The 22,795-nt window shown below is 36.5% G+C and overlaps 1 protein-coding gene across 2 annotated transcripts in view; it reads right to left on the bottom strand.

Moving 5' to 3' along the window:
* ehbp1 (EH domain binding protein 1) overlaps positions 1-22,795 on the bottom strand; it is a 387,730-nt gene that overhangs the window by 28,111 nt on the left and 336,824 nt on the right. For both annotated transcript variants that reach the window (XM_059986115.1, XM_059986116.1), the window contains one exon: positions 2,544-2,643. In XM_059986115.1, coding sequence (XP_059842098.1) covers positions 2,544-2,643 — 100 coding nt within the window. The remainder of the gene's footprint in view (positions 1-2,543; positions 2,644-22,795) is intronic.

Genomic DNA, 22,795 nt, shown 5'->3' with positions numbered 1-22,795 from the left:
CAGGTGTTAGGGTACAACTAAATAAAACATTATTCAGGCTACTGACCGTGTGCAGTTCTGGTTGCTACACTATTGGAATGAAGCAATTGCACTGGAGAAAATACAAAGGTGATTCACCAGGATGTTTCCTGGAATAGAGTGTTTCAGCTTTGATGACAGATTGGATGGGCTGGATTTGTTTTCCCTGAAGCACAGAAGACTGAGGGGGAACCTGACTAAGGTATACAAAATTATGATGGGAGTAGATAAGGTTATTAATACAATTTTTCCCCTTAGTAGAGGTGCCTACAGCTTTACGATAAGGGATAGGGAAATTTAGAGGATATTTGATATAGTCATTTTTTACTCGGGGATAGTTGAAATCTGAAATGTACTCTCTTACAGGTCGGTGGAGGCAAGTACTCTCATAACATTTATGTAGTATTTAGATGAGCACTTGAAGCAACTTGGTATAGGGAGGCTATGAACTGAATGCTGGAAAATTGGATTAGTATGGACAGGTACTTGATGGCTAGCACAGACATGGTATGGGCATGGAACCTGTGATTCTTTTACCAGTCTGTCTGTCAAATAGAGAATCATGAATGAGATGTAGCTTCCCTCAGCAATTTTCCCTTGTCATACACAAATAACAACACACTTAAAACAGTTGAAAACAGTCCAGGGTAAAATGCTCCAGGGTACAGAATAAGTGATTTATTGAACAAAATTTGCACTGAGTGATACACGGAGAGACAAGCAGAGGTGAACAAAAGTTTGGTTGAACAAACAAGCTTTATGGAGAGCCTTACAGAAGAAAAGACAGGTGGACAAGTGAAGAGACACAGGGAGAGAATTTCAAACATACAGGTTAGCAGATGATAGCATGGCTGTCAATGCTGAGTGATTAAAACTTGGCACGCACTAGAGGCCAGAACTGAAGGGTTGTCGGGCTGGAGGGGATTACAGAGATAAGAAGTGAGTGAAGCTAATAAGAGATTTTGAAAACGAGGATGAGAATTTTAAAATCAAGGCCAAAGTCAACTGGAAGCCAATGTAGGCCAGAAAGCACAAATAAGAGGTTAACAGAACCTGATACCAATTAAGTCAGAGGCAGCAGGTTCAGATGACTTCTAGATTACAATGCATAGGATGTGGGAGGTCTATGAGAAGTTAGAGAAAGAAGTTACAGGAGTAAAGCACTGGAGCTGAAAACATCCAATCAGTTGCCTCTTCATCTTCTTTCCCTGCCTATTAGTTATCCTACTGAGTCAAATGTTGGCAGTCAGTGTAGCTGAATGAATATATGGCTTAAGGGGTCAACTCAAAACTACCTTGGAGCGCTGCCAGGAAAAGGAAATCTGCAATAGCTAGGGTTTGTACCTTTGGTTGAGAATAATGACTTTAATCTTCTCAATACTCAGTTGGAAAAAATCTGCTAGTTTATTTATGAAACTTAAATAAGCAATGGGATGACTTAGAGACACTGGAGGAGTCCAGAGAATTGATAGTGAGATAAAGCTGGCTGTCAGATCGACAAAGAACATGACACACAGCTTTCAGATGATGTTGCTGTAGATGAGAATTAAGAGGTGGGGAGGGTGTTAAAAACTTTAAGGATACCAAAAGATAACAACAGTTACGAAGAGAAGCCTTCTGATCTGCTGACTGCAACTGGAATAGATAGGACAAGGGGATTGATATCCCACCAACTGGATCAATGCTGGAGAGACTTCGGAGGAGAAAGAAGATACAAGAGAAAAAACAAGTTATTAGAAGGGCTGGAATGTGAAGGCAAAGGAGAGAAATAGCAGAGGCTGCTGGTCAGATGGACTCTAACTTGTTAAGTTTTGCTAGCTTCTCATGATTATTGTGGATTGGTCTAGATGAGCCAAAGGGGTGGTGTTATATAACACAGTTTATAGTTAAAAAGAGCAGAAGCCTCCAATTACCACAAGCTATTGAAAATATTCTGCTCTTTAAATACTTGGTCTTCTACTTGTTAAGCTCCAGCTGTTCAATTCCTCATAATTTATGTACCTCTACCCCTCCCCCTACCCTAGGAAGTCTTTTCCTCATTTCTGTCCCAAGTTATATTCCTCAGTAATATTGACACTTCTGAATGCTACCAGGTTCCCCTTTCTCCCTTAATTCCTGCTATATGACTCTTCTTTATCAACGTACTGAAGAAATTTTAGGATATTTAACTTGGCGCATGAGGAGAAATCCAAGTAACTGTTTATACTCCCTTGATGTACTCTCGTGGAAATACAAATCCATAACCATAGACCAACATATTTATTCTATTAACTATTTTCTCATTCTCTTTAAATAGAGAAATCAAATATTGGTGGAAAATTTAATGCATTATAAACTTACTGATCTATCAGGAATTAATTATACATATATACATTTATGTGGTAATGCATAACTACATTACTGAGTTATGCCAAAATGTTATTTTGAATTTCAGAATTCTCAGGTAACTATTACTATAAAAGTGAAAAGTGGACAATAAAATCTGACAATGTAAATAATATTTGTCAAATCTTCAATGCACTTACAGAAGTGAAAGTTGATTTTGACGTCTTATCAGGGCATTCTTCTTGTTCACCAACACGAACCACTCTTGCATCATTGCTTCCTCCTTCTCTTTATTGTTCCCTGAAAAACAGAAAGCAGAGTTATATCAAAGGCTTCAACCCAGAACTGGAAGTAAATTAAAAGAGAGCAGGTATTTTATTTTAATAGTTAACTTCAGCAACTATTAAAATAAAATTCCTGCTCTCTTACGAGTATTTGTCAATTACCAAGATATCTTAAATATTGTGGGTATGAATAATAGTTTGACTTCTGTGACATCTACATTGCTTGTATTTCACTTGATTTGCATTGCTTTACCTTCATTTCTTGCCACTTACATTTCCTCCATGTTCTTAGATACAGCAAAAAAGGAAGTTCATGAATATAGATATTTCAGTGGCTTACTCTGACTGGGTTAGTTCTCAATCACCATATTATATATTCCAGCCCATCTTACACCTACAGCTAGTGCCTGAATTTTATTTCTATTTAGGAATAAAGTTTCCCAAACTCATCAGCTTTCGAGATACTTCACTTTTGTTCTTTTTTCCATCTTCAGTGATGTTCTTCCCTTCCACATGTACGATGTCATTATAGCTCTGTAGATACTATACAAACGTAGCCAAAATTCACGTGGACCTTTGGTAGCAAATGTTGAAAATTATCTGGCTATCGAGATGGAAATATTACAATGCTTAATCCTACTCCCACTGATGTCCACATGTAAGTGAGATATCCAAGAGAAATTTCTGGTTAACCTATGCCCTTTACAACCAAGTGCCATTGAGAGCCAATTTCAACAGAAGTTGCAGAGATAAGAAGAGGTTAAATGTTATTTTTTCTCATTTATATTTTCCCATTTTTTGATACACTGCTGATTAAGTGTCAGAGGGCTGAAATGTTGACATAGATCCTGCCTAGCTTTGCTGTTTTTCCAGAGTTTTCAGTTTTGTTTTAAATGTCCAGCATCTTTGATTTTCATTGAATCAAATTAGAGCTTATATTGTACCAGGTTGTTCATCTCCAATGTGGCTTGTACAGAGTTTACATGTTCTCTTAATGACCTGTACTGGGCTCCTTCCATGCCCAAAGATGTATTGGTAAGTTAATGGGTTGCTGTAAATGACCTCTCAGGGTTGATGAATGACTAAGAGAATCAAGGAGAAAATAATTGGCATGTGTGAGAGAGAATAAAGTTGCATAAGGACAGGAAAATGTGGGACAACTGATTCTACTACCTAGACAGTCAGCATAGTCTGAACAGCTGAATGTATTGTAGGCATACAAAACTGCTGGAAATACTCAGCAGCGGATTCAGCATTTGTGGAGATTGAAACAAAACTAGTATTTCAGGCTGATGATCTTTCATTAGAACTGGGAAAAGTGACAAAACAAGTATGATTTAGAGTCATGGGAGGAGCAGAAGCATCAAGACCAAGGCAATCCAGGATGTGACATAAATTATGTTTCTTCTGTCCAGTAGGAGAGAGGACATTGAAGGTTTGTTAACATAAAACATAATAGCACAGTACAGGCCCTTTGGCCCGTGATGTTCTGCCAACCTTTTAACCTACTCTAAGTTCAATCTAACCCAGGGGTTCCCAACCTGGGGCCCATGGACCCTTTGCTTAATTATGTACCCCTTCCCCCTCCCACCAACCAAGGCTCTGTCCTACAATGCTATGCAGGGCCCTGCCACTCATTCTATGCTGTACCTTGGTTTGATTTTCCTAAATTAATCACTTTGCACTTGTCTGAGTTAAATTCCATCTGCAATTCCTTTGCCCCACTTTTCCAGTCGATCTTTAACATATTATAACATTAGACTACTTCTTCACTATCTAAGATCACAAAGAGCACCTGAAGAATTCCCAAATACTTTGGATTTGTAGGAAATTGGGAAGTTGTCCTATGGCATAAAAAAAGGTTGTGAACCCCTGATCTAACCCTTTACTCCTACATAGTCCTCCTTTTTTCTATCCCCCATATGCCTATTTAAAAGTTCTTAAATGTCTCTAATGTATTTGCCTCTATCAATGCCCCCAGCAGGCCTTCCACCCACCCACCCACCACTCTCTGTGTAAAAACCTACCTCCCCCCATGCTCTTAAAACCTTAAATAAATCACCTTAAAACCTCGCATTAACCATTTCTGCCTTGGGAAAAGGTCTCTGGCTACCCACTCGATCTAGGCCTCCTACATGCCTATCAAGTCACTGCCAATCCTTGCTCGCTCCAGTAATTGATCTAACTGGAGAGCAATCACTTGAGGAAAATGAATGACAGAAAGGGAATTTTTAAAAAATCAGTGCTAGAACAGCCAATGGAGAATTATGAAATAAAAGGAGATTTTGCTCAGATTGTACTTGTGGAGAAAGAAAAATCAAGTTAACATTTCAGGTTGATGACATTTTACATCTCAATTTTAACATTGCCTTTTTTCATTCTAACCTATTGCTTCTGAAATTATGGCACTCCACTCACTAAAGACTAACACCAGAACTGACAAAGGTGGTGATGCTCTGTGGGAATTGACTTCCACCTCATACGAGGCTGAATGCCAGTTCTCAGGTAGTTCCCACTGAACCAGGACCAAACAACTGAACATCAGATTGCCGTCTCTCAGACAGGTACTGACCTGATTTCTTCTGGATATCTTCTCAACAGTCCACAGTCTCGCAGTTCCCAAATCTTGTATCACCTACTCCCCAATATCCATAACCCAAACTAATGTGACAGTTCTCCAAACAAAATTATTTCTTCCTTCCTTGACTCCTTTTCCTCCCTTGTTCGGTCTTTTCTCTTTAAAGACATGACACTTTATATATCCTTTGCCACTGTGATGGTTTCCAGTTTTCAGATTTCAGTGCCTTTCTCTTCTTCCTATCTAGTCCCTTTCCACTATCAACTTTCTTCACCTGCAGAACTTGTTTTTACTTCTCAACAACTTCCCAATTCCCTACAAATCAAAAGTATTTGGGAATTTTTCATGAACTTTGATTGTAAAGTGATAGTGAAGAAGTTTTCTAATGTTAAAGATTAACTGTGAAGGTGGGCAAAGGAATAGCAGATGGAATTCAACTCAAAGTGATTAATTTTGGGAATTTAAACCAAGGCACAGCATAAAGTGAATGGCAGGGCCCTGTGTAGTGTTGTTGAACAGAGAGTCATGGGGTGGGAGGGGGGGAATACATAATTCCCAGAATCTAACAATACAGAAACATGGTTGGCAAAGGAGGCATACAGCATGCTTGTCTTTATTGGCTGAAGCACTGATTACAAAAGTTGAGAAATCATGTTATAGTTGTATAAAATGTGAGTAAGTCTGCATTTGTTTGCCACTCTACAGAAAAGATACAGCTAAATTGGAGGACGTGCAGAAATGATTCACAAGGATGTTGCTTGGATTGGAGAGGTTGAGTTATGAGGAAAATTGGATAGGCTTGATCTGTTTTTCCGAGTGCAAAGAAGGCTGAGAGGTGACAAGATTGAAGTATATAAAATTATGAGAGGCACAGATAGGGCACATAGCTAGTATCTATTACCCATGATTTGGACAACTGTGTAGATGAGATCAGCAGTGAGATCCAATGGCCAGGAAGGCAGTTCTGTTTGGGGAGAGCAAAGGGCATGGCAAGACACAGAAGTAGTCATGGTCATCTACTGCAAGCCAGGAAGAACTCAGTTTGTGACGTCTACTTGTATCATTGGACCTGGACTTTTGAGGTCGAGAGAGTGGAAGTGCCCCACCGCAACAGCTTTTCCAGTTTAAAAACTCTCCCACACAAGTCCCCTATCATTGTTGGATACAATGGAAAAGCACTACCACATTACCCTTGTAGGGATGTCTAGTACTAGAGGACATACTGTAGGTTTAAGGTGAAAGGGAGATTTAAAGGGGATCTAAAAAACTTGCACACAAAGAGTAATTAATATTTGAAAGTAGTTGCCAGAGGAGGATGTGAAGGCATGAACAGTAACAGCATTTAAGAGATACCCGGACAGAAACTTGAATGAGCAGGATAGAGAGGAATATGGAATTAATGCAGGCAAATGGGATTTGTATATGTAGATATGATGGTTGGCATAGATGCTGTACATCTCTATCACTCTATTGTGTTTTATGGATTCTGTTTATTTCCATCCTGTCTGAGATCTTCCCTTTGTTCTCTCTCTCTCTTCTCTGCAACTTAAAACATGTTTGATTTCTCATCTTTACATTAGATTACAGACCTGGAGCAGCAAAAGGCTACTCAGCCATTTAATCAGCTCATGGTTGATTTGACTGTAAACCTAACTCTAAACTTTCTGCCATTCATCAGTAACCTTTCATCCCTTTGCTTATCAGAAATCTGTATAACTGCCTGAAAAGTATTCAAAGACTCTGAGTCCACTTCCTTTTGAGGAAGAGAATGAAAGACTAACAACCCACTGAGGCAAAAAAAAAATTACAATGCATTCTGTCTTGAATAAGTAAGCTCTAATCTTTGAACAGTGATTTCCAAGTTCTAGATTCTCACACTAGATACCTTCCAAGACTCCTCGGAACCTTAGGTTTCAATCCAGCCCTGCTCATTCTTCTAAGCTCCAGTGAAAAGAGCATAACCTGTCTAAATTCTCTTCATAACTTGCCCATTCCAGATACTAGTTAAGTTAGCTTTGCCTGAGCCACTTCCATAGTACTTGCACCTTCCTTAAAACAGACGTCAGTAGTGTACTCAGTGGTTCAGATCTACTTTTATCAATGTTCCAAATAACTAAAGCCTAGCTACTTTTGCATTCAATTCCTCTCCAATTAAAAATAAAATTCTGTAATAGATTTTCTAATGATTTGCAAGAACTACATACAAGTTTTTTGTTAATCATACTTTTACTGACCTCTCATGAGAAGGTAATTGATGAAAGATTAATGATCTGAAACATTAACTGTATTTCTCTCTCCACAGATGCTGTCCAACCTAATGAACATTTTCAGTGTTCCACTTTGACATAACATTGTCCTTCTGTTTATGTTAATCTTTGCCTGTACACAATACAGTACTGTGCAAAAGTCTTAGACACAAATATATCGCTAGGGTGCATAAGACTTTTGAAAGTCAAGCTTCAATGCACTGAACAGGTTGATATTAATCATTAATGTTCGTTAAACTGGAGAATAAAATGTGTTTTATATAAAATGAAGTAAAACAAAAACTGGAAAAATATTCCATTCTGAAGTCCAGTAAATTTATTCATGTAAAAGAAAATGTCCTACCATGATTCCACCATTAATGTCAATTTCTCACAGGAGCATTCCTTACAAATATAGGATAGACACAAAGCAATTTTTTCCTGCAAGAAACTGTATACACTAGCTCTATGCTTACAGCATATACAATATATTCTGATACTGCCAATCTATGTGAAAATGCAGGGTTTTTTTTATGAGCTACTGCCCACCAAAGATAACCAAAGACATTTCACCTTTCATGATGACAACTCCATCCAATCCATTTCAATCCAAATCCATAATCTTGCTAATGAAAGGTACATCTTCTAATATACTGCCCTGGACAGTCATCCTACCAGTATCAGGAGAAAAGTGTAAAATGAACAGTGGCCAATCAGAGATCGGAAGTGAGAAAAGTGACTCACACAGGTCAGCGAGTATGCGTTAAAAAGCAGCGCTTCATGGGGGTTTTGGCATTTGAACAGCAGCCAATCAGAGATTGGGATTCATTAGAGAGGGCAAATTAAAATAAGGCAGGTGCAAGCGGAGCAACCGTTGTTGTGGAGTGGTGATTTAACTCTTTGAGGTTTCATCGAGAAGAGGCTTGAGTGAAAGAAGGCGAAAAGCTGAGATAGATTTTTTTTCAGTTTCTTTGTTGTTTCCTTATTTATAATTGCACAGTTAGAGCAGTAAGGATGCTAGGCAGGATAGTTGAATGCTCCTGTTGCAAGATGTGAGCAGGTAAGGAGGACTCCAGTGCCCCTAAGTTAAAGGACAGGACCTCCAGGGTTGTGATCTCAGGATTGCTACCTGTAGCACATACCAGTGAGGCCAGAAATAAGAAAATCATGCAGTTTAACATGTGGCTAAGGAGTTGGTGTAGGAGAGAGGGCTTCATATTTTTGGATCATTGGGCTTTCTTCAAGTGAAAGTGGGACCTGCACCACCTTAACTGGAGAGGCACTAATATCCCGGTGGGAAGGTTAGCTCGTACTGCATGAGGGGAGTGGGGGAGGGGTGTTTAAACTAGAGTTGCAGGGGGATGGGAACCAGAGTGTCAGAACAGATAATGCAGTGGTTGTGAAGACACGTTGTTAAGACCTCAGACAAAGTGAGGAATCAAAAGGTTTAGCACAGTGGGACTAATGTCTCGAGTTGTGTAAATTTCAATGCAAGACGATTTGTAGGAGCTCAGGAGAAGGATTTATGATATTGTAGCCATTAGTGAAACTTGATTGCAAGAGGGGCAGGACTGGCAGCTCAATACTCTGGTTTTCTGTTGTTTGAGACGTGATAAGAACGGGAGGGATTAAATGAGAGGTGGTGTTACCACTCAGCAAAAATGTCATGGCAGTACTCAGTCAGGATAGACTGGGGAACTCGTCTAGTGACGCTTTATGGTTGGAACTGAGAATTAAGAAAGGTATGACCATGTTAATGGGGTATATTATAGCCCTCACCACACTCAACAGGATTTAGGAGAACAAATTTGTAGAAAGGCTGCAAACCGTTGCAAGAAACACAAGGTTGTGATAGTAGGTGATTTTAACTTTCCATATAGTGACTGGGATTCCCATACTGTAAGAGGACTAGATGAGATAGACTTTGTCAAATGTGATTAGAATAGTTTCCTTCATTAGTACATAGAAGAGCCAACGAGACAGTGTACAACATTTGATATGCCATGAGGAAGTGAGAAGGTGACAGAAGTTTGTGTAGGGGAACACTTTACATCTAGTGATCATAATGCAATTAGTTTCAAGGTAGTTATGGAAAAGGATAGGTCTGGTCCTCGGGTTGAGATTCTAAATTGAAGAAAGGTCAATTTTGATGGTATCAGAAGGGATCTGGCAAGTGTGGATTGGAGCAGGCTGTTTCCTGGCAAAAATGTATTTGGTATGTGGGAGGCCTTTAAAAGTGAAATTTTGTGAGTACAGATTTTGTTTCTTCTTGTCAGAATAAAAAGGAAGGAAAACAAGTTTAGGGAACCTTGGTTTTTGAGAGATATTGAGATCCAAGTTAAGAAACAAAAGGAGGTGCATTGCAAGTACAGACAGGTAGGAACAAATAATGTACTTGAGCATAAGAAATGCAAGAGAACACAAGAAACAGATCAGGAGTGATAAAAGAAGGCATGAGATTGCTCCTAGCAGACAAGGTGAAGGAGAATCCTAAGGGCTTCTACAGGTGTGTTAACATCAAAAGCATTGTAAGGGACAACATTGGTCCTCCAGAAGATCAGAATGGTAATCTATGCAGAGAGCTAAAAGAGATGGGGGAGATCTTAAATGGATTTTTTGCATCTGTATTTACTCAGGAGATGGACACAGAGGCTAGAGAAGTGAGGCAAAGCAGCAGTGAAGTCATGGACTCTATACAGATTACAGAGAAAGAGGTTTTTGTGTCTTGAGGCAAATCAAGGTGGACAAATCCCCAGGGCCTGACAGAGTGTTTCCTCAGACTCTGTGGGAGGCAAGTGCAGAAATTGCAAAGGCCCAAGCAGAGATATTAAAATCATCCTTAGCGACTGGTGAGGTAGGATTGGAAGACAGCTAAAGTTGTTCCGTTGTTTGAGAAAGGCTCTAAGAATAAACCAGGAAATTATAGGCTAGTGAGCCTGACATCAGCAGTGTTAAAGTTATTGGAAGGTGTTCTAAGGGACCAGATATATGAGTATTTGGATAGACAGGAACTGATTTGGGATAGTCAGCATTGCTTTATGTGTGGTAGGTCATGCTAACCAACTCTGTAGAGTTTTTTCAAGGAAGTTACCAGGAAAGTTGTTGATGAAGGCATGGCAAGGCATTTGACAAGGTCCCACATGGGAGGTTGGTCAAGAAGGTTCAGTCACTTGGCACTCAAGATGAGGGAGTAAATTGGATTAGACATTAGATTGGATTCTCCATGTGGGAGAAGCCAGAGAGAGGTAGAAGAAAGTTGCTTCTCTGACTGGAGGCTTGTGAGTAGTGGAGTGCTATGGGAACTGGTGCTGGGTCCATTGTTGTTTGTCATTTATATCAACGATCTGGATAATAATGTGGTTATCTGGATCAGCAAATCTGCAGGTGACACCACAATTGGGGGTGTAGTGGGTGGCAAAGAAGACTATCAAAGCTTGCAGCGGGATCTGGACCTGCCGGATAAATGGGCTGAAAAATGGCAGATGGAATTTAATGCAGGCAAGTGTGAAGTGTTGCCCTACGGGAAGATCAACCAGCATAGGTCTTACACAGTGAACAGTAGGGTACTGAGGAGTGCGGTACAACAAAGGGATCTGGGAATACAGATCCATAAATCATTGAAAGTGGCATCACAGTTAGATAGGGTCATAAAGAAAGCTTTTGTTACATTGGCCTTTGGTGATTAAAGTATTGAGTACAGGAGTTGGTATAAACAAATATAAAAATGGGTATTTTTCAAATGGTGAGAGGCTGAAAGGGTTTGATGTACAGAGAAACTGATATATAAATTGCCAGAACTTTAAATGTTATGTTGAAGTTGTATAAAACATCGGTAAGGCCTAATGTGGAGTACTGTGTGCAGTTTTGGTAACCTACTTATAGGAATGATGTAAATAAGTTTGAAAGAGTTCAAAGAAAATTTACAAGGATGTTGCTGGGACTGAAGGACCTGAGATATAAGGAAAGACTGAACAGGTTAGAACTTTATTCCCTAGAATTAGGAAGACTGGGGGAAGATTTGATGGGGGTACATAACATTATGAGGGGTATAGATACTGTAAATGCAAACAGGCTCTCTCCACTGAGGTTGGGAGGACTACAACTAGAGGCCATGGGTTACGACTGAAAGGTGAAATATTTCAGGGGAACATGAGGGGAAACTTCTTCACTCAGAAGGTGGTGAGAGTGTTGAATGAGCTGCCAAGTGCAAGGGGTGGATGCAAATTTGATTTCAAAGTTTAAGAGAAGTTTGGATACGTACATGAATGGGAAGAGTATGGAGGGCTATGGTCCGGGTGCAGCTCAATGGGACTAGACAGTTTAGACTGTTGGGCAGAGACCACAATTGGCTCAAGGGTCTGTTTCTCTGCTGCAGTTTTCTGTGACTCTAAAGCAATAAGTAAGAACATTTCCACTGGCATCAAATAAAAAGATTTCTAAGTGTGCTTTGTTAAAAACACTAATTAAATTTTCATTATAACAATGAAAGCTTTTTTTGCTACATTTGCTTTTTTTAAAGATTGAGGTGTTAAAGTTACACTGGAATTCTGAACGTAAAGCATATTTGGAACTATTTTTGCTATTTACATAACTATCTCCTCATTAGATTCACAGCTGTTGAATAAAGGAACTGTAACATTTTGGCAGCTATAAGACAGCTACGTACTCTTAACAACATCACTCAGATGTTTTATACAAAGTGGAAAGAGCTCAGTGGGTGAGAGAAAACAGAAAATAATCCATTTAAAATTCATTTGGTTTTTAAATGTTGAATAAATGCTTACACCTGACAATATTTTGTTTGGCCTCCCATTAGCTATTGCATAGCTTAAATGGGGAAACATTCTAAATTTCAAAATGTATCTGAAAATTCCATTAGCTACATAACAAAAGTTGCAAGTGATTTACTTTGAACTACAACAACCTGAACACAACCATATCAGTTTGGTGGTTAATTTGCCCCTGTATACTGTATTGCTCTTAAACTGGAGAAGCAAATGTGAGTTGAGAATGTGGGGAAAAAATTAAAATGGTATTATTCATGCAAAATTTGTGCAAATTTGTGATTGATGGTCATTGCAGACTTGATGGGCTGAAAGGCCTGTTTAAGAACACCCTCTCTCTTTCTCTATAATCCCATTTCAACAGGAATTACACAAAATTATCAAATTAAGTCCTTTGAATGGTTTTCATCTATCGAAAAAAATAATCAAGCTGTAATAATATTTCCAAGTTAATAATAATAACCTTGATCTTTTGGTTCTGTTTGGTGGGAGAGAGGTTTTCATCTTGCCCACCATGACATCTGTTGAATATATCTTCTCACATGTTTATGACCATTCAGACAATTTTAATTACAACAAATCATGCAAATATATTTCTAAAGCAAATCTGACTTGAAACTACAGTAGTTAAACAATTATTTTGTCCAGTAAAATAAATTACATATAAAGCTTATTTTTTCTGCTTTTTCTTCTGAATCTCAATTATGCCAGAGTAACAACAACAGCTTGTATTTGTTTAGCAACTTTAACTTTTAGCAAAGCATCCCAACACACTTCACAGGAGGATTATCAAACAAAATTTGACACCAAACCAAAGAAAGAAGTGTTTGGGTAGATGTCCAAATATTTGGTCAGAGGTAGGCCATAAGGAGTGCCTCACAGAGGAATGACAGAAGGCCGAGAGTGGGAATTTTAGAGTTTAGTTCTTGATGAAAATAAGATCAATTAAAAGTCTGAATTTAGAGGAACACAAATATCTTAGATGGTTCTAGCATTGCAGGAGATTACAAACAGGGACATCAAAGGCATGGATGAATCTGAAAACAAGGTGGCCAACAGTAAAAAATATTTTAAAATCACCAATCAAGTATAAACAGTTATAGAAGTGTTTTACAAATCACAAGCATTCTGTGCAAATCACGTATTACAACATGGTTAAACATATGCCTGTAGCTAAAACCAGAGAAAAAGATACAGAATAAAAAAAACCTAACAGACCATTAACCTAAGATGTTCTTCTCAACTGTGTAATTTTATTTTGAAGCAGAGAGGTTTGTATGACACAGATGCAAAATACGTTTGCATTGACATGAATAAAAGATCACATTTTAAAAAATGTCACCTACATAGCAGTAAATGGAGTCATGTTATAGGAATGTCATACCAATATCAGTAGTTCAACACATCCAATAAGCAGGAACAAAAGGTAAATACCTCAGAAAAAAAACAATGAGAGTGGAGAAGGAAAGGCCTTCAATTGGAAATAGTGATGATTTTTGGTTTGCAAGACACATTCAATTAATGGAATAATCCATGTCAAAAGTATTTCAAGACCAGAATATATAAAGTGCATTTCACTATTTTACTATTTTAATACATTTCAATAAGTTACTAGTCCTGATGGAAATGTGTCCACATGTAGGAGCACCACACTGGAATTATCCAAACAATCCCACATGCAAAATTCTTTTAAAAGAACTAATTATTTCTTAGTTTAGAAACTGATATGTTCATTCAAGTCTTTGTTTAAAATTAAAACAGCTTACAGAAAGTAATACCAGAGATAAATTAATCCTGTTATTAGTAACTGCAATTGAAGACCTAAACAGATTTATCAAATCACAAAACTTACTAATGTCTAATCAAAACAAGGACTTCTAATTTCAACTTTAACCACTTGCTATTTAATCCAATATAATCTTATGAAGCAGAATGTAACTTAGCAAGCTTTTATATTTGTAAAAGAACATTTTGCAGATGAATGCTTTATGTTTCATTTTTGCTCAATTGTTTCTACTTCTAACGTCTAAGGGTAAAAAAGAACAAGATGGACATTGTTCGTACTGATTAAGTAAGAGCTCATTAAAGAGCTGTCAGCACCACACTTTGAATATGCATGAAGCATATAATTAGATCTAGCACTGTCACTAGAGGAGAAAATGGTAAGTACAAAGGATTGATTTAATTACGTTGAGTGGGCAATGGTGGTAGACCAGTCTTGTTAGGGAGAAAAAAGGTTGTATTCTGGCACCATAAAAAGGCAGTTTAGCTTCTGTCACAATACCTAATCTCAAGATTAGATATGAAAGCACACTGCTTTTGTTGTTTAAAACTCGTACTGTCGGTGTTTAAAAAAAAACAAAAAAAACCTGTATATAACACATTTTTGCTTGTTTAACTTTCCCTTGGTACAGATGCCAACATGTGCAAAAGAAATCCAGGTAACTTACAAAACTCTATTTCCATCCCCGAACAATGATAATGCAGGAAATGATTTTATTTCAGAAAATATGAATAGCCAACCACATATATGTTTTACAGTGTCAATAGTACCAGCCCATCACCAAATTCCCATTGCTACACAGCATTTTCTTTGCATATGAAGGGATAACACAATTCAACTAATACCATCAGCTAGAACAAATACATCTTGGCAATGAGAGATAACAGCACTAATTTAATTACTCTTCCTTAATGATACATTTCCAGGTGAGAATTCTGTGAAACTGTAAATATAAGAACAAAATGCTATCAAATATGCATCATTCAACTATAGAAAAACTCAACACTTATAAGAATATTCAAATTTTTGCCTATTTTGAAAATTAACCACTGGGCCACCCACTCCCCCCACCCCCACCATGCCAAATCCACCATTCCTTCACTGAATAAGAATGAATACAGGAATGCAATATCAATTGCCTCTAATACATCCTTTCATTTATTTAAACACTTCAAGATAATTGAGAAGAGCTAAAATTATTCTGACCTTAATGCTTTAACCTCACCTACCCAATTGTTTTTCTTGCAATATGTAATACTGTCCAATTTGGAACCACAACACTATTGTTGCCATGGTAATATCAGAAATTTCTTTGATATATTGTCTATTACCTTCAATGAATTGTATTGAAAACTGAAGTAAAATTGAAAGCAAAACAGAAGAATATGCTGTGTGAATCAAATGACAATGTGGCTTTTTAATTTACTGTTGATGTTGGACCATTAAAATCATTACCTTGGAAGAGAACATTCAAATTTTAAAAATTATAATAACACTGATGATGAAAAATTACTACCTTTTTGGTACAGTCAGAAATCCAATAAATCTATGTGTCATTATAGCTTAGCAGTTTTACTGCAGTAATTTTAATTCAATTACTCTTTACTGAACATTAACTTTTGATCACCTAATAGTCTAATATAGAGAATGTCTATTGAATAAAACTGTCTAATATCATTATACAAATGCTGACAAGAAATGGTGAATGCTAAGGCCTGCTTGAGGGTTGCTTTTCTAATTTGTTGATCAGGAGAACATCATGCATCTTGTGAAAAGCAGAACACTCCAAGTAATTAATACCGTAAGAGAAACAGAGAGATCAATGACAAAAAAAATCACCTGGTAAAACTATAAAAGATTTTCTATTAAAGAGCTTTTACTTGACATAGAAAACAGTGCAGAGAAACCTGCATTTTGGCACTTATGTTCAACAGGCCCTTAAAAGCATGGAATGATGGAGACAGAAAACCTATCCTTTCTAATAATCTTGTGACAAAAGCTAAAAGACATCATCCTATTAACTACTGATCTCAATTGCTAATGCAGAGTACTTCCTGGTGCCTTTATGTAGTACATTGCTATTAAGAAACCACTAAACATTCACGGTGAATAACACAAGCTTTATTCACTCTTTACCAGCTTCCCTTGTAGTAGAACTATAAGTGGAACCAAAGGTGTCATTGATATTATGAAGTGGAAATTAATCAGAAATTTTTCTCATATTTCCGCTGTCACACTAATTTACTTTTGTATAAATTTTACCCAGTTAAAAAGTTCATAGCTAACCCCCTGTTGCAGCCTTTTTAGTTTAGAATATTCAATGAGCAAGTCAACTGAAAAGCATCAAGACTGAACACAAAAAGTGTTCGAAATTCTCATTTAGTCGTCTTTATTTTGCTAGCGCCATGTGGTCCTTGAAGATGTAGAAAACACGGGAAGCCGAGTAAAGATCAGAGCTGGCTCATTAGCATTCTGACAAAATTGGAGCGACGGAGATGTATAGTTTGCCTAGTTTGCCGTTTTGAAAGCTGCCGGTGGTAAGCTCTCTACTTCATTGTGTCTTTGTCTTTTTGGGGTTTTCAACGCAGCAGGGTGTTTGTTAGCTCTGGTTTACACACTGCATTATGGGAGGCTTTTCCTGCAAATTCAATCTATAGGTGTGTTCTCTGTTAAACTTTAAACAAGTCTCTGAATTATCAGCAAGCACTATTTTAAACAGCAAATGATCAATTTTTTTGGAAAACGGAAATTCAAAGATTGATAAATACAGATTCAGAATCATTTATATTCAACAAAAAAAGGATTAAGAAAATCTCATCACATATTGATTTTTCCTCAATTGAAATTTGACTGGAGCACTTTTTAGAAAAAAAGCATACTTTAAATTACTCAATCATTTTGTGAAGAATATAAATGAATACTTAAGTCCAAACTACATAGTTTCAATAGAGAGGAATTAAAAAACAGTAGGGTTCCTGTGTTGATGATTCAAATCTAAAATAAAGTTCTTCTGATAAGCAAAACATCATCAATACTGTTGTCATGCAAGAACTTCACAATATAGTATTAAAATTGAGAGAGATTTTGTCGAATGAATTTATCTACGAAACTCCTGCAAATGGCTTCTGTCTTGGATGATGACCTACAAGAATATCAACAGATCATTGCCCAGAGAACTGGAAGGAGTCACCAAGCAAGCCATAATCTGCTTATTCTCAAATCACAGTTTCAAAGTTACATTTCTGAAGTTGTTTAAAAGGACTTTCTCTTCTTCACTGCCAGGACTCACTGAAATGTTAGTCAGGTAGAGCTCATCACTCTAACACTAACTTGTAATTGTAAATTTGGAAAATAGCAACAGGCTATTAAAGAAGTTTTGTCTTTGACCATGGATACCTAGGCAAGTACAAAAATAAGAAAACGAAAAGTAATGTGACAGATAACTCTGTTAAGATACGTATTCTTGTCTCATTTTCTCTTTTTATGGACATGAGTAAAAGATGTTTCAGAAATTATTAAGAATAAATTAATAATTAATTTTTGAGCTTCGATGGCTTAAAATGCATTTCTTTTCTTGCTGTCCCATTTAAATGTTCTCCTGTAACTGGGGGTTTGACGAGTGAGGCCACCCAGCTGAAAGCAACTGATGCAAAACTCAGAAGTAATCTCCCTGTTTAGCTCAGTACCATGGTTTGCCTTAACACTACCTCTATTATTTGATGGATTTAGGCAAATTTTGATTTATTTGTTGGCTTCTATCTTCAGCATACTTGCCATTTTGAGAACCTCAAAACCCAATTCCCATGTAAATACTTTTGCTTATGGCTACAATTCAATGTTACAGCTAGCCCTGCCAGTGACTCACAATGTAAACATTTTGAAATCCTTCAAAGCCAATTTAACAGAAATAATGTATTAGAATCCCACACATATTGTTTACACAATTCACTTCTATTGTATGGTATTTTGTCAAGCACTTTTTTTCAAAAGCTGGAGACTAAACTATTAGATTAATAAAAGTGGATTAGGGGAAAATTTAATTTGAAAGCACTCCTTATCAGCCACGCAAAGAAACCAAAGAACACTTAATGACACTAATAATTTTAATTTTCTGGACCATTTTAACTACCTGATCTTAAAAGTTTAAAAGTATATTTAATTAAGGCTTAAATAACCATTTAAAAGCTCGACTCTAAGCATTCAAAATAATAATTTTCCTGTTTTCATTGCTCCAACGTTTGAAAGCAGATCAACTCACAGCCATTGATACTCATTTGAGCTACAACTTCAGCAAACACCATGCTCAAGTGAGAAACACCAGGAGCAGTCTTCCACAAAAGAAATGCCAATGTCTGTTGACAGTCCTAATTTTCTTTGCATAATTCTCCCCACCTCTCCCATTAGCTACTGACTGCTCCCTCTCCAGGATACATAGTTAAATTTACCAAGTACATTACCCAGACAATGTTTTAAATATTTGCATATAAATCAAGCTCTCTGAATCAGTATATAAATCTGAAAGAAAGGAATGGCATAGCTTAAGGTTGGCCAAATTGTAACGGGGTTTTTAACATTTTTGCTGAAATTAAAACTTGTGGTGCAATTGACTCATTTCAGTTGCAACATTAATATAAATAAATGATAACTTCTTAGGGCAGTAAAAATTATGAGTGGACCAATTAAAAATCAGCAAGTGCTAGCTCCAGCCTTGACTGCGTGACTTCCACTGATACAAAAACAATTAATATAGATTTAAATTAACATAAGATTCGATGAAAATAGAAACTATGACAAGATATTCTGTTTTGAAGGAAACTAATAATCTATTATGCTAATATTGGCTGGTTCTTGAAAAAAAGCTAACTACATGGGAAATAATGGATACAAAGAATGATTATAAGACAGTAATCTCATCAAGGTGTTCAGATAACATCCAAATTGCAAGAGCTCTGAAAGCAGTCTCCTGAACTCTGAGATTAAATTGCAGCCTTAAAATCCCTCCTGTGTACTTTTTCTCTAAAGTATATTGGGGAGCTTGAGGTCAAACCATTTTCAACCCTATTTGGTAGTGGTAGGTGTCATGGAGGATAGAAGTAACTAATATATTCCATATAGTTAATGCCTGGTGTCATACACACTGAAAGCTTGATGACTGTAGTGTAACAACTGAAGACATGAGATGCAATTGAGGAAACAAGCATGTTCAAATTCTTTCTTTACGATAATTCACAATTACTGGGAAATAACATTGATGCTGTCTTTGTCCTGTTTCATTTCACTTCACTATAGTATTCTAATTTCACATTCATTTCATATTTAATTTTACTAGTTTTTTCTCAAGAACCTTAAACCAAGTCATAACTTCACCTCTTATGCACATAAAGCACAAATGTGTCATTTCATTGATGCACCAGAACCAATCAATCAGATTGCACCTTTCTGAAAGCAGTTCACATACAAAATGCTAGTCATCAGCACATCCCAAACTCCTATGCATTGCCATTATTTTGAAATATCAAACCCAGTCTTCCTGATCCAAGCTCACAAGGCTGTTCTTTTGATTATCACTGTCAATCTGTCCACTCTTCCTCCCGAATTGACAGGGCAGATTGAGAAAGGAGGCGAGTAAAGAAAATGGTAACTTGGGTTTTATAAATGATGGCTAGAATACAATAGCAAGGAAGTTATGATGTACCTTCACAAAACTGATCCAGCCATAACTTGGAATATTATGTCCAATTCTGGACATTAAAAAAGATTTGAAGGCCTGAGGTAAAGTGCAGAAATGATTTATCTAAATGAGTCCAGGGATAAGGAACTTCAGTTTTATGTAGAAACTGAAGAAACTTGGTTGATTTTCTTGGAACCAAAGAGCCTGTGAGGAGATAAGATAGATGCATTTAAACTGATAATAAAAGGCATAAACAGAACAGATGGAAAAAAAACTGCTCCAACTGGTGGAGGGGTCAAGAACTAGGAGACAAAGAATGATGGTGCTGTAAAGGAACCAGAGTTGCCATGAAGAAATTTCTTGTTTTTATTTTCATACAATGAGTGGTTTGGGTCTGGAGTACCATGCCAGGGTACCAGTGCAGGCAAATTTAATAAAAGCATTCAAAAAGGTGCTGAATAAGTCACTGAAAGGAAGGAATTTGTAGGGTTATGAATAGATTGGCAAGGGGAAGTACAGGGCTAAGTTGGACGTGGTCATTTTATATAAAGTCTGTACTTACTCAAAGGATTGATTAGCCTTCTTCTTTGCTCCAATCACGTTGGAGATTCTGTGAGTTAAACTCAAATCTGTCTTGTTTTGAATTCTTAAATTTTCCATTCTGATTGCCTACCTCAGAATCACTCACCATTTCAATTGTAGCCTTTGATGATTGTTCTTTCTGGTATTCAAAATAATAGCAATATTTGCTTCAATAAAAATGTATTCCAAATTTTTGATATTTTAAATAATTTTTTAAAAAATTAGCAGTAGTAAGCACATTTTAAGGATCACAAAAAGAAAAATAAATCACTGAGTTCAAAGGAAATGAACACTGAAAGCCATACGGAAGATTTAAAATTGTATTAAAACTATTAGTACATGCAGAACAATGGCAGATTATGTTAAATAGTTTTGCCCAAAATATAATAGGAAATCAGATCTTATTAAAATGCATTTCCAAGTATATCTACCCACATTTTGATAAATTTAATCCTTTAAAAGTTTTAATCTTTTTATAACTGTAAGATATCATAAAAGAGAACTTGATAAATAATACTTTTTTCTAATTAATTCACAACAATATGGACTAAAATCTGCAAGCAAACCGAACTGTTTAGATCTAGGAAACCTTCTCTTAAGAATGTTAATCTGATGGATCACATGCTGGCACAACATGGCATGTACATTTGCTTACTCAGTATAACAATGGAAAGTACAGGTTCATTAAAATACTTTTAATAAGCATTCTTTCTTAGTAGTAGTTTGTTAAGATGAAAATCTTTGAGAACTCAAATTAATTTTGTTTAGGAAGTAGTTTTAAATTTCCCTCAAAACTCTTGTAGATGCATCTCTAAATTTGATGACAATGCCTTCAGCATCCCTTCCACTAATCTTCTACAATCCCTTTTCATCTGATTGTTAAAGAATGTTTGAAGCCTGACACCATGTCTAAGTTGCCTAACACATTTGGGGGATGGGAAAGCTTTTCCCAGTTACATTATTTAACTTGATTTGGAATCTGAGTCAGGGGTTCAAACTCAAATTAAGTTTCTTAATATTTAGTCAAAAAATATTTTAAATTGAAATTTTACAGCTGGGATTAGAACCACACAACCCCAATCACATTTGGAAAACTAGGTTGCAGAATCATCAATAGCAATCTGTAATAAAAAGTGTAAATAAACTTCTTTCACATTAAACCTTGAGGTATTATTATAAAAAGATTAGGTGAACAATTCTTATTATATAAAAATGCTAAATAGTCAAAATGATAATACATTTGAAAACTTCTAAATGAACCACAAATCCTATCAAATGATGACAATCCAACCTTGAAAACAGTGTGTGATGTAATAAGGATTTTTTTTTGGCATCTCACAAACCAGAGTTGGAAAGGAATGGAAGATTTATTTGCTCTGAACAGACTAAATCTCAGTTGCTGAAATTATGTTAGTTCACAACATATGTTCAATGTTGAAGCCTCCTGGAATGAATCTGGTCAAGAATGAAAAGAAATGGTGCTTATGGAAAGCTTAAAGCTGATCCTACATCAAGATAGAACATATAGCAGCCAGCTAAGAAACAAACTAAGAAATGCAAGATCTGCAGCAGTATCTGTTCTGATTTTTAAAATGCAGAAGTGCAAACAAATGCAGCATGATCACCACAGACATCACGGGCAGCTTCCAACAGAACTCAGAGGGTATTATGCTCAGAACACTTTTTCTTCCCTTACTGCTGAAAGATTATACTGGTTATCCCATTAAAGTTGGTAAAATGCCATTCTTATGTCTTAAAGCTGTAGCATTTGAGGTCAAGAAGTGTATGCTGCTTCTTACAAGGCTAGTGTGGATGTAATCTTCCCAAAGTTACAATAATTAATGTTAAGCTTCTTTAGCAATACGTTTCTGAAAGAACTTGCCTGATAATATACTTAGAGCCTGTCTATGCTGTTTGTATTTCTAAGCAGGAAACATTTCTATGCGCCTCACGTACTTTGGTTTAAATCTTCAGTCAGACTAGGATGAGAATGAGTGTTTCCTTGAGTTATGAAAGAAAAATAACAGAAATCATACCAGTCAATTAAAATGTACGGCAAATGAGATATAATTATTAATTCTAGAACACTTTGCTGAACTGGTGTGAATGTCAGCTTCAAAAATATTGAATATTCATCTATTTATCAATTTATTTGCAGAATTTTATTTGACTTATAAAGTGAACATCTAGGGATATGATGATACATATCACATAAGCGCCAGCTGGCATTCACACTATGTGCTCATATAAGATTTAAAGAAAAAGCTTTATGTTGAGAATATTTATTTTGAATTCTCTTTCACCTACTTTTCCTGCATCTTGAGACTTAGGCCAAATGAGAGGAGAGTGGAAGATACTTAATGTTATTTCATTTGAATAGTGATCACATCAAGTACAGGAATTCTACATTTGGTAGACTTAATATATGCCTAAATATTGTCAAAATAATGCCTCTAAAAGGATGAATGGACATTCTATTGGTAAAAACATATCAACATCTACACATACTGTCATACTTCTGAGC

The sequence above is a fragment of the Hypanus sabinus genome, chromosome 12 (assembly GCF_030144855.1).
Source record: "Hypanus sabinus isolate sHypSab1 chromosome 12, sHypSab1.hap1, whole genome shotgun sequence".
In the NCBI taxonomy this organism is placed as follows: domain Eukaryota; kingdom Metazoa; phylum Chordata; class Chondrichthyes; order Myliobatiformes; family Dasyatidae; genus Hypanus; species Hypanus sabinus.
This window is presented reverse-complemented; position numbering and strand designations above follow the sequence as displayed.